This window comes from Cyprinodon tularosa, unplaced genomic scaffold, assembly GCF_016077235.1.
Source record: "Cyprinodon tularosa strain WSP-4 unplaced genomic scaffold, ASM1607723v1 ctg30, whole genome shotgun sequence".
Taxonomy (NCBI): domain Eukaryota; kingdom Metazoa; phylum Chordata; class Actinopteri; order Cyprinodontiformes; family Cyprinodontidae; genus Cyprinodon; species Cyprinodon tularosa.
This window is the reverse complement of record NW_024039008.1, coordinates 1263934-1279321: the sequence shown is the minus strand read 5'-3', so window position 1 is coordinate 1279321 and position 15388 is coordinate 1263934. Positions and strand designations below refer to the sequence as shown.

Genomic DNA, 15388 nt, shown 5'->3' with positions numbered 1-15388 from the left:
GTGTGACAGAAAACTCCATAATGCTTTGCAAGGAGAGCTATCCATGCAAAGCATTCTGGGATATATCTGCCTCTTCTGAGGCCTTTCATTTCTTCTCATACACTTTGTGAGAAAGGTGAGCTTCTATGACTGTCTAAAGTCATAGCTCATCACAGATGTATGCCTGAAAGTGCGCATACGCAGAAAAATATAGCTAATGGGGCGAGGGCATAGAAAAGCCTTCCGTAAACATATCACCATAGTTATTGATAATTAGGAGGACCACTTATTTTGATGATCTGACCAGAAATAGAAGATTGTCCTCTATAACTTTGAATATAACACAAAATGGAAAAGAAACCAAAGATCAACAAAAACGAATTACTTGGCAAATTCAAAACCAAAAACTCAAAGTCCAGAAGGGGAAAACCACAACGACTGTGTTTTGTGCAAATTTCAATCTGTTGACAACACAAAAATCCTTAATGGAAATGTAATGGTGGCCTGGATTTGGACACAACACAACACACAACATTAAAGTGGAAAAACACACTACAGGCTGATCCAGCTTTGATGCAATGTCTTTAAAACAGGTCTATATATATATATATATATATATATATATATATATATATATATATATATATATATATATATATATATATATACATACATTTTTATTTATTTTTTTGTTATTATTATTGGCAATAAAGCAGTGGTTCTGCAGACCACTTTATTTTTATGCACGTAGCAGAAGATTCATATATTTAAAATTGACCCACACTGAACGGATGATCAAAGGCCCAAACATTTTTGTTAAAGAAAGGCCCCCAAAAGGAGAGAATCTTAACATACTATCAGCTAATGACCTGTCTATAACCAGCCAATAACCTGGCATCATGGGAGCAATGATACATTGGCAAATAGATCAAGAATGGCAGAAACACAGAGAACTACTGGTAATGGCACAAGAGGAGCCATACACCAATTACTGGTTAGCAAAACAGTCTTACTCAGAAATAGGGCCACTATCAACCACTTCCTGTACATGGATGACATAGAGCTGTATGGTAAGAGTGAGCGAGACATTGACTCCATGATCCACACCATCAGGATTTACAAAAGGGACATTGTAATCTCATTTAGGCTGAGGAAATGTGGATGGAGGTGGCCAAAGAGAGGAAAAATAATCCACAGAGAGGGGATCACGCTCCCAGTGGGAGAATAGTATGTGTAAAAAGAGCTATAAGTACCTTGGAATACCACAGTCAAATAGGAACCAAAGGAGGCCACTATGAAAGCAGCAACAGACAAATACCTGCAACAAGTAAGGCAAGTTCTGAGAAGTCAGCTAAATTGCAAGGACAAGGTCTGGAAAATTAGCAGCTATGCCTTGCCAGTAATCAGATACCCTACTGGGTTGCAGCATATGCTTGCCAAAGGAGGAGATTCTCACCACTGATAGTAAAACTAAAAGCTACCCACCATGCATGTTGGATTGGACCCAAATCCATATCCACAGACTATATGCCCAAGACAAAAGGAGGTGGAGTCCGAGTGAGCATCAGGGCCACAGATGCAAAAGAACCATCCAGGCGCCAAGACTATATATCAGGAAGATTTTAAAAAAGGGCTAACAGTGAAGAAGGTCTCTAGGAATTGAATTGAAAGCTTTCTCAAAAACAAGCACAGCTATTTTCCTTTTCAATTAGCTGTGATCTTATTATTGTGGTTAAACTATGAATGCAATAAATAGTCTCCTGTATATCAACAGCCATTCTGCTCATTCACCAATACACCATATTCTCTAAGTACTTAACACATCCGTGAATATTTGTTGACAAGTGTTCCAGAATAGATTTAACGTATGCAGTACTTATCAAGCTAATACCTCTTTATATCAACTACACCTTTGGGTATATATTAGAAATAAGAAATAAAAACAACGTGTTAATTTTAATCCTCTACTCACTGGGTCTTAATAGTGAGGAAAACGCCATCCACCAGGCTCCCAGTGAGTCCTGTTAGAACTGTAACCTTTTCAAGTTTGCTTCAGTTGACATTTTGTTATGGTAAACATTGCTATGATGAAGTCCAGTGATGTAAGGGTTGGAAAAGAAAACCGTTACTATAAAATACACCAAAAGCACAGTACTCCTAATGCTATGAAACTTGAATGAGAATACTATATACATATAGTATATATATATATATATACATATAGTATATATATATATATATATACATATAGTATACGGTATATATATATATATATATATATATATATATATATATATATATATATATATATATATATATATATATATATATATATATATATGCATATATATATATATATATATATATATATATATATATATATATATATATATATATATATATATATATATATATATATATATATATGCATAGATTTTTGTTGTTGATAAAATCCGATGTGTTGTATCCAGAAAATTTCAGAAAGTAAGTCTGCATAATGCTTAAAATTGCTGGACAGCAAATAATTAAAAAATGTAAATCAAATACGAATTTTATTACCACATTTTATAAACAAAAAGGTATAACCGTGACAGCAATACAGCTTCTTTTTTTTTAAATTATTAACAATAAAGTGAGTAATAACAAATTTGCTCCTGTACTGTATACTAAAATGAAACTGAGTCTTTGACACTATTGATCATGCTGTGCTGATAAAAGGGGTGTTAGATTAATGAGGTCTCATACTTTTAGATATAATGTTTTAAGAGATATCACTATTTTCAAATATGTAAAGTTGACTTTTTTTATTTGTTTTAACTGTGGTGTAACACAAGGTTCTGTGTTTTATTCAAAACATTTTAAATTTTAAACAAATGATACTTGTGAGGTATCAATTAGTCTAGGATTTACCTTAATTGCTTTTGATACATTTGTTGGAGGCTTGAAACAGTTCACAGCCAAAGGTTTGAAGTGAAAGCCAGAATGGGTTATGTCTACTTAAAACTGTTCTACAGGTTTTTGTTTACAAGTTCTTAAAAAAAACAAAGACAAAAAACAAATCAGCGTATTTTAACAGTTAATTAACTTTGTTGATAGCAGCACTTTCCTCCTCAGTTTGAATTGGTTTACATTGAAACTCATACATGAACTCAAATACTTAAAAAATAGCAAAAAATGTTCTTCAAAAATATATTAAAAGTGCTTAAGGGTTACTAGTTATTGTTGCAAATTACACCAGAAAGGGAATTGCGTTTTATAAACATTATGTTACACTAAAAGACACTTTCTGTCATAGAAATCTGCATCAGTTTAACAATTTTTCTGTGTACTGCTCTGTACAGTAAGTACGTTCAAAAAGTATTTGTTTATGTTAGTAACCAACGAACGGCACTTCATAATGTTTTTATGGAGAAGTAGATAAAAATTGGGCAATTTTGCTTCACTGTTGGATGACCATGGACACACAGGTGGAGGGATAATGTAACAGCGCCCTCTGCTGGTCTTTTGATTTGTAACATGACAGGCTCATTTTCTTCCAGGTGATCAATTCCTAGGACGGGGTGGAGAATTTAGACTTAGACATTTATTGTAATTTCGTATACACACAGAGTATAAAGCTAAATTTAGTTTTGTACATTTTACATGACATTTCCATTTCTTAAGGTGTAGCTGTGCAGCTATGATCAGATGTAGGGAGAAAAAAACATGGTGCAAAAACAAAACAAAACAAAACAAAAAGCCTTGATATGGTTCGTTTGATACTCAAGAGGATTAGGCCCCTCAAAATAAATAAATAATTAAATAAATAAATGAGGAAAACGTCAGAATTCTGAGATAAATATTATATATTAAAAAAATTAGTTAACTTATTTTTTTTCAGTGGCCCTAATCGTCTTCCGTAGTTTGATGCAGAGTTTGTGACACGAGAAAAGGGAGGATAATAAAAACAATGTGAGAAAGAAAGGAAAGGAAATTATAGATATAATGTAATCATCACATTGATATGGCCCATGCTACATACTCTGGTGGCGGTATGCACCAAAAAGTTAAGGTTTTAATCTTCAAAATAGTCATTAAAATTTTTTTTGTTTTTTTTTCTCGTGTGGTCCACTTTCCTACCAGTTGATGGCGATATTTAAACCAAAAGGAGAAGAAGAATCCGAAATAAAAATAACGAAGAAGAAGACTGACACCCAGCTTGATACGAGTCAACTGGTTGTCCTGGGTTTGGTTTGACAGGTGGGTTAGGAGCTTTAAACACCCACGACAGATAAAATACCAATTTATTCCCAAAAATCTGGAACTTGCCCGCTTTTGGTCACTGGGTGTGTTTGTTTATCAACTCCAAGGTTGTTAGGTTAGCTAGCACACATCTATGCTGCATTTAGTGTTGCTTGAAACTGAAAACGACGGAGTCGGAATCGGGACATTTTTATACCTTTTTCTTCTGTGTCAGACAAAAACGCTCCTTGGAGGTGCTTAATAACAAATCATCGATAATGCCGAACTTGCATTAATCGAATATATCTCACACTGATTCATTAATAAGTAGGCTGTCTACTGTAACTTCTAAATAATAAAAATGTTCTTTTACTTTAATACCCTTGACCTCTATACAACACCGTGGTTCAGGTTAAAACCTTTACTACCATGACATTCTATTTATGAATTGTTTCCTCACATGGATCTATTCTAGCTTGAAAATTAACATTCCAAATTCCGAGTTGCTTTTGAACGCAGCTCAACTTTCAGCTAATAAACTGTGGGCAGGCCTTTTAGCTGGAACAGCTTTTGAATATAGAAGGACACAAACTGTTTTCCAATTTACTGTGTAATCCTAATCTCTTTTATACGGTTCATGTCCCTTCTGATGTCTATTACTTAATAATAATAATAATAATAATAAGGAATAATACAAAAACAAATTCAGCAGATTGATTTTCAAATTTGTGAAATATAGTTAAAAAAAAAGCTTTTCCTAAAAGAAGAATTAGATAAATATATTGTTCCCAAACATACAAGAAATAATAACAAGGTTAGTCTGAAAGCAAATATAGTAATGCATGAATGACACAATTGAATTACTGTTATAATAAAAATTATTCAAACTGAAAAATATCCTGTATCTTTAGTATCGGATTAACATTTAATTCTTATGTAAAAACTTCATATATTCATATAGACATTACATTGATTTTAAGGTTTTTCAAAATATGCTATCTCAGAAAATATTTTCATTTGGCAGTTCAAACATTGCATGTGATACTTTGAGTGCAAGTGTCACTTTATCCCCTTTTCAAACATAAACATGAAATTATATATATAATAATTATATATCTGATTATCATAATGTTTGATTGTTGAATTTGCTTTTATTTTTTATTTTTAATGGTTTTACCTGAAAGAAAGTTAGTCATTCATTAATTTCTCATTGCCCTACCCCTTCTCTAGAGAAATGTACCTTTAGGAATAAAGAGTGGGGTCCTATGGATGGTAAAAACCTGGGGAATCAGTACAAGAACATCTAACCGCCTCAGACACAGATAACATGAATTATATGTCATATCTAGACAGCGGGTATTGTAATGTTTTTCTTCCCCACTAGTTCTAGAACCTGATGATTATACACCGTTTCACCTGTGGAGCCAAAAACACTCACCTTTATGCCCAGCTGAGAAAGGCGTGGGGAATACAGGCCATGGCGAGACCCAGCTCAGGTAAACCTGGTTGAATACTTTGTAAAACATTTTTTAATTATGTGTCTACATCTCTATATTTAGAATTTAACCATCCTTTTATGTTAATCTTTAGACCTGGCGGCGTTCAGGGAGATTTTCTCCAAATCCAACAACATCGCCATCATCACAGGAGCAGGAGTGAGTGCCGAGAGTGGAGTCCCAACTTTCAGAGGAGCAGGAGGCTACTGGAGAAAATGGCAAGCACAGGTGGGCTCCTGCTGGTATTGGTTTAGGGCAGACAAGAACTAACAAAATAAGACATCCTAAAAATGTTACTGTCTTGATAAGCCTTCAAAACAGTTAAAAAAAACAACATCTAGAACAGGGTTCCTGCGGGTCCTTAAAAAGTCTTAAAAGGCATTGAATTCTTCAAAATAAAACTAAGGCCTTAATTGGTATTAAAATGTCTTAAATCAGTCTTTCGTAGGTCTTAATATTTAAAACATCATAAATAGGATTATTTTTATTACAATTTGTTTTTGTAATCTAAATAAAACGTTAAAATTGACAATTATTATTTTTTTTAATAACAAAAAAAAATAATGGCTAGCCATTATTGGTTTCGTCCCAATAGCGGAACCAATAAAAGCGTTGTTGCAGCCGGGACATTTGGGAGATGCGCCATTTACTTTTTGTCTGGAAAATATGAGCAAATGTAAATGTAACCAAAATTGTCTATCCAGCCAAGAGTTTTCTCCATGGCTAAAACCAGTACCAGGGGACATACATGAGGCACAGTGTATTTTGTGCAAGAATTAATTCAAGCTCGGAACAATGGGAATTAAGGTAGTGGAGACGCATGCAAATCACGAAACACAAATGGTCAAAATGGAGTTACAGAGAAACAGCCCGTATTTCTCAGTTTTGTTCCACCCTTGTCTCTGCAACGCCTCCACTTATGACCAAATCAAACATACTAAGAAAACGATACAAAGAAAAATAGCTGCAAAAAAAGCTTAGCACTGGTTATGTTGTGGCTTTAAAACCGATTTTTTTTGTTCCCTGCCAAAACAAAGTTTGTGAATTCAGTTAAATAATTTTTGAAATATATCCGTCATTTGTTTGTTTTTAGCTTTCCTTCTGCATTGAAAGGTTTTCAAAATTTTAAACATTGGTGCAATGGTTTATGTTAAAATAAACCTTTGGGTAAAGTGGTCGCAAGCAGGTTTTTCTTGTGTTTCTTGTGAATTTGGTCCTAAATTTTTATTTCAATTGGCATTAAAAAGTCTTGAATTTAAATTGCCTTATGCTGTAGGAACCCTGTAGAATTATTTTAACCAGTTTGAATAGTTTTTTTTTGTTTGTTTTTTATATGGAAACATTCATTTAAAAATACCTAACTGGTGATGGTCAGATAATATTACTGTAGGAAATTAAAAGGATGACATTAAACAAATTTCCATATCTGTTGCTATGTATCTGCAGTTGTCTCTCTCCCCTCTGTTGTATCTGTTCATCTTACACTTAGTGGTGATTAGCACTTAACATACGTACATAAAAACAAACAAAAAAACCCAACACACAAACTAAGCAGTAAGAGATCAAATAAACAAATAAAATGAACACAGAGGACCACACAATTATATGGTGTTAAAAGCCAAAGAGTAAAAGTAGGTCTTAAGACGAGACTTAAAACACTCAACTGTGAAGTGCTGTTCGTTTAAGGAGCGGCAAAGTGTTCTAAAGTCTGGGGCCAACTACAGAAAAGGCCCTTTCCCTTCTGGTTTTTAAGTCTCTTTTTAGGCGCTATTAGCTGAAGATGGCCCTTAGACCCCAGAGCACGTGCTGGAAAGTAAATCTGGAGGAGGGCGGTAATGTATTTAGGAGCCACCCCATTAAAAGCTCTAAACATAAACAAACAAATCTTAAAATAAATTCCTAAACGAACAGGGAGCAGAGATGCAGAGATGCAAGAATCGGGGTGTTGATGTTTTCTGGTCCCTGTTAAAAGAGGAGCCGCTGAGTTTTGGATTAGCTGCAGACGGGAGAAAGCTAGTTGGCTTTTGCCATTGTTTTCCATCTGTAAACACTAGTGGGCTTAAATAGTTAATCTTAATAAATTACTTTTTTTGCTGTATGTATGTTCAGTTATCAGATTATTCTAAGATGCATGCCTTTTGAAAACTGTTGCTGTTTTCTTCAGCGGTTTGGTTGGGTTTCATTTAGCTCAAGGATATGTTTTATCTGAAACTACATTAAGAAGAGTTATTGCTCTGTCTTTTTGGCTTTTATCAGGAACTTGCCACTCCAACGGCCTTTGCTCACAATCCCTCCCGTGTTTGGGAGTTCTACCACTACCGTCGGGAGGTCATGCTAACCAAGGACCCAAACCCAGCCCATCTGGCCATCGCAGAATGCGAGCAACGTCTTGGCAAGCAGGGCCGAAAAGTTACCATCATCACACAGAACATTGATGAGTTACATCGCCGTGCTGGATCAAAAAACCTGTTGGAAATCCATGGTGAGAGCTCTTTCTAACCTCTTATGTAGCTCATGTATACCCAGCAAAGATTTGCTTTGTTTAGACCAAACTGAATGAAAAGCTTTAAATAGATGACCTGAAGCCCAAATGTTTTGATGGTTATCTTCTTGGTATTAATCTGTCTCTGTTGCTCTGTATAAATGCAGGTAGCTTGTTTAAAACCCGCTGCATGATGTGTGGCCACGAGCAGGCCAATTACAAGAGCCCTATTTGTGCCGCTTTAGAGGGCAGAGGGTAAGTGCTCATCTGATCTTGTTTGGTGTCGACCGTTTTCCCAGAAGGTGTGAAATGTGTTTTAAGAGATATCGATCGCAGCCGCTTGAAATGCCACAGAAAAACAAGGCTGTCTCTTTCAGCTGAATGTCACAGAGCTAAATAACACCTGATGACACAGTGGAAAGGAGAGATTTGACTCAGAACAAATGTCCCTCTGAAAGCCATAAAGTGTTTTATCTGACCTTCAAAATAGATGTATGATTGAAAACTAAATTCCCATTGTTAAAATTTCGACTCAACTGCAGAATAATAAAGAGTTCATTATATTCTGTCAATTAGATAATAATTGACAGAATATAATGACGTTACTAGGGCTGCAACTAACAATTATTGTGTAAATCGATTAATCTGTCTATTATTTGTTTGATTTATCGATTAATAATCGGATAGACAAAGATTCCTTAAAGAATATTTTTACAAAATTAAACCAGGAAAAACTAAACCTTTGCCACTTGAGGAGTTCTGGGCAAAGCATATTGACAGATGAAAACATTTTTTTTTATCTTAAATGCAAAATGTATAAACATATCTAAGTGGGTTGCTCTGTCAGCTAAAGGTATGTTTTAAAATCTCTATACTCCAATTAACGATTAATTAATTACTAAAGTAGATGGCGATTATTTCAATAAATGATTCATCACAATTAATCCAATGAATTGTTTCAGCCCTTGATGCAACCATTAATACCAGAACTAACTAATCTTCGGTAATTTGACTGCCTGCAGAAAAGAGTTAAGAGTTCAGATGTGTAAACTTCTTTTATTTAGGTAAGAGTTGCTTACCTATTTGATAGTCCTAAAATATACATTTTAGGACTATCAAAAGTCAAGATAAGGTTTTGCTTTAAGAGCCTTGTCTTTTTTATGTCTGCTTTGAGAGATATTGATTACACTGTGTTATAGTCTAATCTCTGAGCAGCAGCTCTTTGTCTCCTTAGAGCTCCTGACCCGGATACTCAAGACGCCCAGATTCCTGTTGAGCAGCTTCCTCGGTATGTCACTCTCACATAATTTCAACCTGTTAGTGTTTGTTTTTTCTCGACACTGATTTTTCTTTTTATATGCACAATGCATGATTGTTTCAGATGTGAACAGAGAGGCTGTAATGGCCTCCTGAGACCAGCTGTGGTTTGGTTTGGAGAGACCCTGGATGCAGACATCCTCTCTCATGCAGAGAAAGCCTTGGACGGCTGTGACCTGTGTCTCGTAGTAGGTGTTTGGGATGCTTTCCTATACATATTTGTTTATAAACACAGTTTAAAACAAACTTGCAATAAATTACATTTAAGATGATTCACATGTTTGTTTATCATTTTGCTGAATATCCCAGATAAAAAACAAACAAACAACTGATTAATATAAAACTGTGCTCACATCAGATGGAAGCCAAGATGATAAGAATGATTAAAAAACCCTCCAAAGTTAAGTAATTCAGTGATTTATTAATAATTAATAATAAATTCAGTTTATGTTTAAAGCGCCAATTCACAACACGTCATCTCAAGGCACTTTACAATTGAACCAGAGTCAAATTGATTCAAAGTTTTCTATCTAAAGAAAACCAGCTTGCATCGACTCATTTACTCGAAGGCAATCCCTCACATTAAACGTGCTCGTAGCGACAGTGGAGAGGAAAAACTCCCTTTTAACCGGAAGAAACCTCCAGCAGAAGCAGGCTCCGTGTGAGCGGCCATCTGCCGAGGCCAACTGGGGTTCAAGGAGACAGAAGCAGAAAAAGACATAACATAATACTCTCCTCACCATTTAAATTAGGGATCTTTCTCTATGTTACATCCATACCTGGGGAATCATGTACAAGAGTATGCAGCTTTCATAATGAAGTTTATGAAACCTGCACCACAAATTCAAACTTTTCTGGCCCACAAAAGAATTCCGATGTATGAAATGCTGTCACTGCTTGCTTTACCTTCATATATCCTAAAAATAAACATTTATACTTTGTAATAAGAAAAGGAAGAGAAAATACTTAATCTGGCTTTTTTTCGTTTCAAGTTGTTTGTATTCAAACAGCTCTAAACTGCTACAATCAGCTCAATAATTGTTCATGTATAGCTAATCATTATAATTCATGTGGATAGAAACGGCCCACATTTCTGTATGGGGGAAAAATTATTTGGAAAAATTGTAAAAATGTAGGGGGCTCTGTTTTTAGGTTTTGTAAAGAAATTGGGAGGTTTATTTCAAGTTTTCTGCAAACTTCACTGTTCCTGCAGGTTGGCACCTCTTCAGTCGTGTATCCAGCAGCCATGTTTGCTCCTCAGGTGGCAGCCAGAGGTGTCCCTGTGGCTGAATTTAACATGGAGAACACTCCAGCCACTGAGCGCTTCAAGTATGTATGCATTTAATCATCACTTTTACAAAAATAACCTGCTTTATTTCAATGATTATAAATAACAATGAAAGCTACATTTTGGTAATGTTTCCCTCCGGTTGCAGGTTCCACTTTCATGGCCCCTGTGGAACCACCTTACCCCCTGCCCTGGCACGCCACGAAAGTGAGCCAAACTGAATACTGAACTGTAATGCCAAAATGCTGTGACACAAGATGGTAATAGGGAGGAGCTGGAGGAGGATACAAGGGAGACTTATGCACATTCAACAGTGAACTTCACTGATGAGCATGGTTTTAAATATTGTTTTGTAGCTTTGACTTGTGAAAATTATGTATATTTAAATGTCTGGAAATCAAAAACTTGAATGCACAGCAATATTTCTTACATGTGTAACAGCAGGTGGCAGTGTTTAGCTGCTGCTGCCTTTTAGAGGTGGTGTGACTGCTAGCTGGGACCTTTGTTCCACTGTGATGTGTGTTTTTCTTTTTTGAGGTATTAAATAAGCCATAATTAATAAAAAAAAATGGCTAAGCTTCTTTATGTTTGCCTGTGTTTGTGTGCAAATGAGCTGCAGAAAAAATCTACATCCTTAGCTTAAGCACGCAGCCATAGGAGATCTCTATTAAACACAATGGTTTGATTCCTAAAGATTATATCTCCCCTGATAATTTCCTGCTTGACCTCAACTGACCCTCCACACTCATATTATAGTATATATATGTAGATGTGTGTGATCACACATACATGCATATGTAGGTCTGTATATCTGCACTGCAAAAACGATAAGAAATTAGTAAATAATTCTTAAATTAAGTGTATTTACCCTTAATTTGAGTATTTAAATAAGATGATTTTCCAATTGAATGAGTATTTTTACCTCCTAAATTCAAGAAAAAATGCACACATTTTAAGTAAAAATGACTTTCATCGACATATTGTGTTTTCATCAGTATGCAACAATAATAAATGCTTTTTAAAAATTTAGCATTCATTTAATTTAATTTTTTATCTCAAGCAAATTTACAGGACATCCTCCATAACAAGTAAGTCAATTTGTGTGGAAAGTTATATCAGTGCAACGGGGGGTGGGGGATTCAGAAAAATTCCTGGTTTTATAGCAAAAAATCTGATTATGTTTAACACTTCTGTTGTGTGTGGGCACAAACAATGCAGCTCACTTCAATTTTTACTAAATAAACAAGAGCTAAGCTTCTGCTGGGCTCTGACAACAGACGTTATCTAAATCTGTCTTATTATTTCGAAATTCAAGATGGCTTCTCGGACTTGCACCTTTTTTTTCTCTCTGTTTTTACTTGCTTTCTTCTCCCAGTGCTGTGTTCCCTCTCATCTGCAGATCTGCCCGATCGCTGTGTTTGAGACACCAGTTATCCCTCCCAAGCAACTCCTCCATCACCTGCTCATTAGAGAGAGGATGATGGTCCGATGATCCCCCATGACTCTGCTCCAAAAATAACAGAGCCAATTTCCCGCCTGTTAGGCGGCGATTTCACACCAATCTGAAATGTACTGTCCAGCATGGTCTGTCAGACGGGAAAAGAAAAAAAGGTGCAAAAGTAAAGAAACCAAGGGCAGGCAAAAACATGGGTCATACCCAAACAAGCTTTTCCTTCTATTAACACATTGTGTTTTTCAGTAAATTGCTCTCAATATTTAAAAACTTTTGTCAACATTTTGAATATCTTTATACTTCATAGAGTCAAATCCATAAATTAACTTAAGTGTATTCCCGGTTTAAAAAAGCACAACACACAAGCCCAAGCCTGGTCTTCTCACTGACATTAAACCAAACTAAACTTCTCTTGTTTAGAACACACAGAATTACTGCTATTTTACCTTGCTAAATTCCAGAATACTATGAGATTTTAGCTGAAACCGGTTTATAGGGCCCATTGTTCTCACAGATCATTTAAGATCCACCCAAAAAAAAAAAAAAAAATCATATAAAATTTGTCCACTTTGTAACTAAACTGGTTCTGGTCTTAAGGGTCATAGTACATTTTGATCACCTATATGTCCCACGTTTTATCTCCCTGGGAGATGATTTGAAATGTTGCAACAATATTCCAAATCATTTTTTGGCTTATTATGTCGTCTCTTATAAAGTGCACCAGACATTTTTTATTCCTTCCCCTCTACATGATGCTGTCACTTTCATACAACACAATTGGGATGATATTCTGAGAATTTGTAAGCCCCCTCCAACCTCCTTCTAATATAATGACAGCCATGTATAAAACTATACAAGCCTCATTTGGACTCTCTTCAGATGCTTAAAGTCCTTTAAAAAGGTTTGGTAACACTGAGCTATGGCAGTCATTCACAGTGCATTGTAATGCCTGTTCTAAGCTGGGGCCTTTTGTCTGAGCTAGAGGAGTTTTCTTATTTTAGAGTTATCTTTTTGAGCTTGGATGATGGGGAAAAATGAAAAAGCTTCTTCACTGGTTCATAAAAAAAAAAAAAATCTATGCTCATTAGATTAAGAACTGATGAAATGACTTAAGACTCAGAGATAGCTTCAGTTGAAAGGTTTTGAAGTTTGCTCTTCCATTTTGGATTTTATCTCGTTAGAAGTTATTCCCATATATCAGGGCTCTTCAACTTTTCCAGACAAGGACCCCCAAACTGATAGCGATAGTGGGGACCCCCTAATTATATATATTGTATGAAATTGTGTTACATCAAACTGGTCCTATAGTCACTCTATTACATATGGAGTAATGTAAAGAGAGTAATTTCTGATTCTGATTCCTCATTAATGGGACAGGTGTCGTAAATGAAACGGTGCCCAGCTTGAAAGAGCTCCTGTGTGTCGCTGAATGTGTGCATTGATGACTGAAAGACATCTGCCTCCATTTATCTATTTACTACAGTGTGAGGAATTCATGTTAATGTGTATTTAAAGACATTTCAATTAGTGAAAAAAAATTGCAGGGGGTTATAAAAAAAAAAAAAGTCTAATCAAACAAAACTTTCACGACCCCCTTGCAGTACCTCCGTGGACCCCGTAGGAGTCACAGACCCCTTTTTGAAGACATCCGCCCTGTCATAACAATAAGACAGTTCACTGGGTTTAAATAAAACAGGTAAACGTTTTTTTGATGTCTGATGTTCTGTGCCTGGTTGCAGGGACCCAGCTCACTTTTAAATACTTTATTTAGGGGAGCAAACCAGCCTTCTGAATCTAGGACTAGGGCTTACATCTTCTAAAACATCCTAATAAACAGTATAAACAACAGCCACAGCTTGTTCAAGAAAAAAAAAACAGTATAAAGAACAACATAAGACATGGATAATAGTAGTATGTACGTACAAGTTTGAGTGTGCAGTCATTTCAGTCATACGGGTAGAGTTGTTTAGCATTTCACCCAGAAACCAAGAGAAGATGAGTTAATTACTAACCAAATAACTACAACCATACACAATATTGTATAAATTATGCAAAACAGGAAAAATGCAAACAATAAAGTATCAACTTTACTGTTCAAGCAGTCAGTAAAGAAAAAAAGTCACTCACAGCAAAACAAGTGTTGCAGTGTAAAGAAGAATTACAGCAGCATTTCCTCCTGGGCCAAGGCTGGATCAAGGGTGCAATAAATATCTACGTCAGTGTAACTGTGTCACCAGCCAAAGCTCTGGTATGGATATATTCTGATGCAGTCCCTCTATGACTCCAGTTTTATGATCTGTACACCCACATGTTGCCTCTAATGGACTTGAGCTTGTATTTTTTTGGTTGAAAGAACAAAATGGTGTAGCTGTTTTCCCAAAAGCTTGGTTGCTCCATTGCAGAAACATTTGCAGATAATAAATATTTGCTTAGGATTAGCACCTGTAGACACTTGCTTGACTTTCCCTATTCCTGCTCATGAAATGGTCAGAAGAAGAAGAAAAAATAGGTTGCACACAAATTATAGACCAAAAATTAGGTTGCAGAGATATAAAACACAATTATTAAAGTAAATAGTTCTACAAGGGTTTTTTGTGCTATTTAAAATGGTACAGATCATGATTTTCCAACATCCCAACAAATGACACTAATGCAAACATTTCAGGTTAACCAAACAGACTCACTAGATTAAATGTACAGTGTCCATGAGTGTGTGCGTATGAATAATTTCTCACCTTGTAAATTCGATGTGAACCAACAGAAATTCCAATTAGAAGATATATTTTTTCTGTGCAAACTTGAGCATCATATTTTATTTATTCATTTGGCAAAACGTGAAAGCGAATTTACTTTGAGCCTGGAGTCAAAACATGCCCGCCCCTGTTTCAGCAAACACAGCAGCTGCTCTCAGCATCATTGATTTTTCATTCACACCCAGAAAAATGTTAACTTCATTCATTCTGTGGAGAGAACAAAACTAACGCAAGACCATCTGTGGTCTCACTGTGCAGGATTTATTCTGTGTAAAGTGTTTACAAAGGAGGAGTTGCTTTCTGCAGACTTCTATGAGGATCTTGAAGGTGTTTATAGATAAAACAATCAAATCATGGAGGGGAATAATTTTGTATGCTTAAATGTTTTATATAAATGCA

General features: G+C 35.5%; 1 protein-coding gene across 1 annotated transcript; it reads left to right on the top strand.

The window, feature by feature from the left end:
* Nucleotides 1-4088: 4088 nt before the first annotated feature.
* On the top strand, nucleotides 4089-11284 carry sirt5 (sirtuin 5). Its single transcript, XM_038291570.1, has 9 exons — nucleotides 4089-4218; nucleotides 5585-5696; nucleotides 5791-5924; nucleotides 7953-8178; nucleotides 8346-8433; nucleotides 9413-9466; nucleotides 9560-9683; nucleotides 10709-10824; nucleotides 10932-11284. The coding sequence occupies exons 2-9, from the start codon at nucleotides 5597-5599 to the stop codon at nucleotides 11002-11004; spliced, it is 915 nt and encodes a 304-aa protein (XP_038147498.1). The 5' UTR covers nucleotides 4089-4218; nucleotides 5585-5596; the 3' UTR covers nucleotides 11005-11284.
* The last annotated feature ends 4104 nt before the right edge of the window (nucleotides 11285-15388 follow it).

What these genes read in the sequence shown, in the direction of transcription:
- sirt5 (XM_038291570.1), top strand. Translation starts at nt 5,597, where the DNA reads ATGATTATACACCGTTTCACCTGTGGAGCCAAAAACACTCACCTTTAT. An exon ending in GGAGAAAATGGCAAGCACAG is followed by an intron (nt 5,925 to 7,952) that starts GTGGGCTCCTGC and finishes GGCTTTTATCAG; the next exon opens with GAACTTGCCACTCCAACGGC. An exon ending in GCTGTGACCTGTGTCTCGTA is followed by an intron (nt 9,684 to 10,708) that starts GTAGGTGTTTGG and finishes CTGTTCCTGCAG; the next exon opens with GTTGGCACCTCTTCAGTCGT.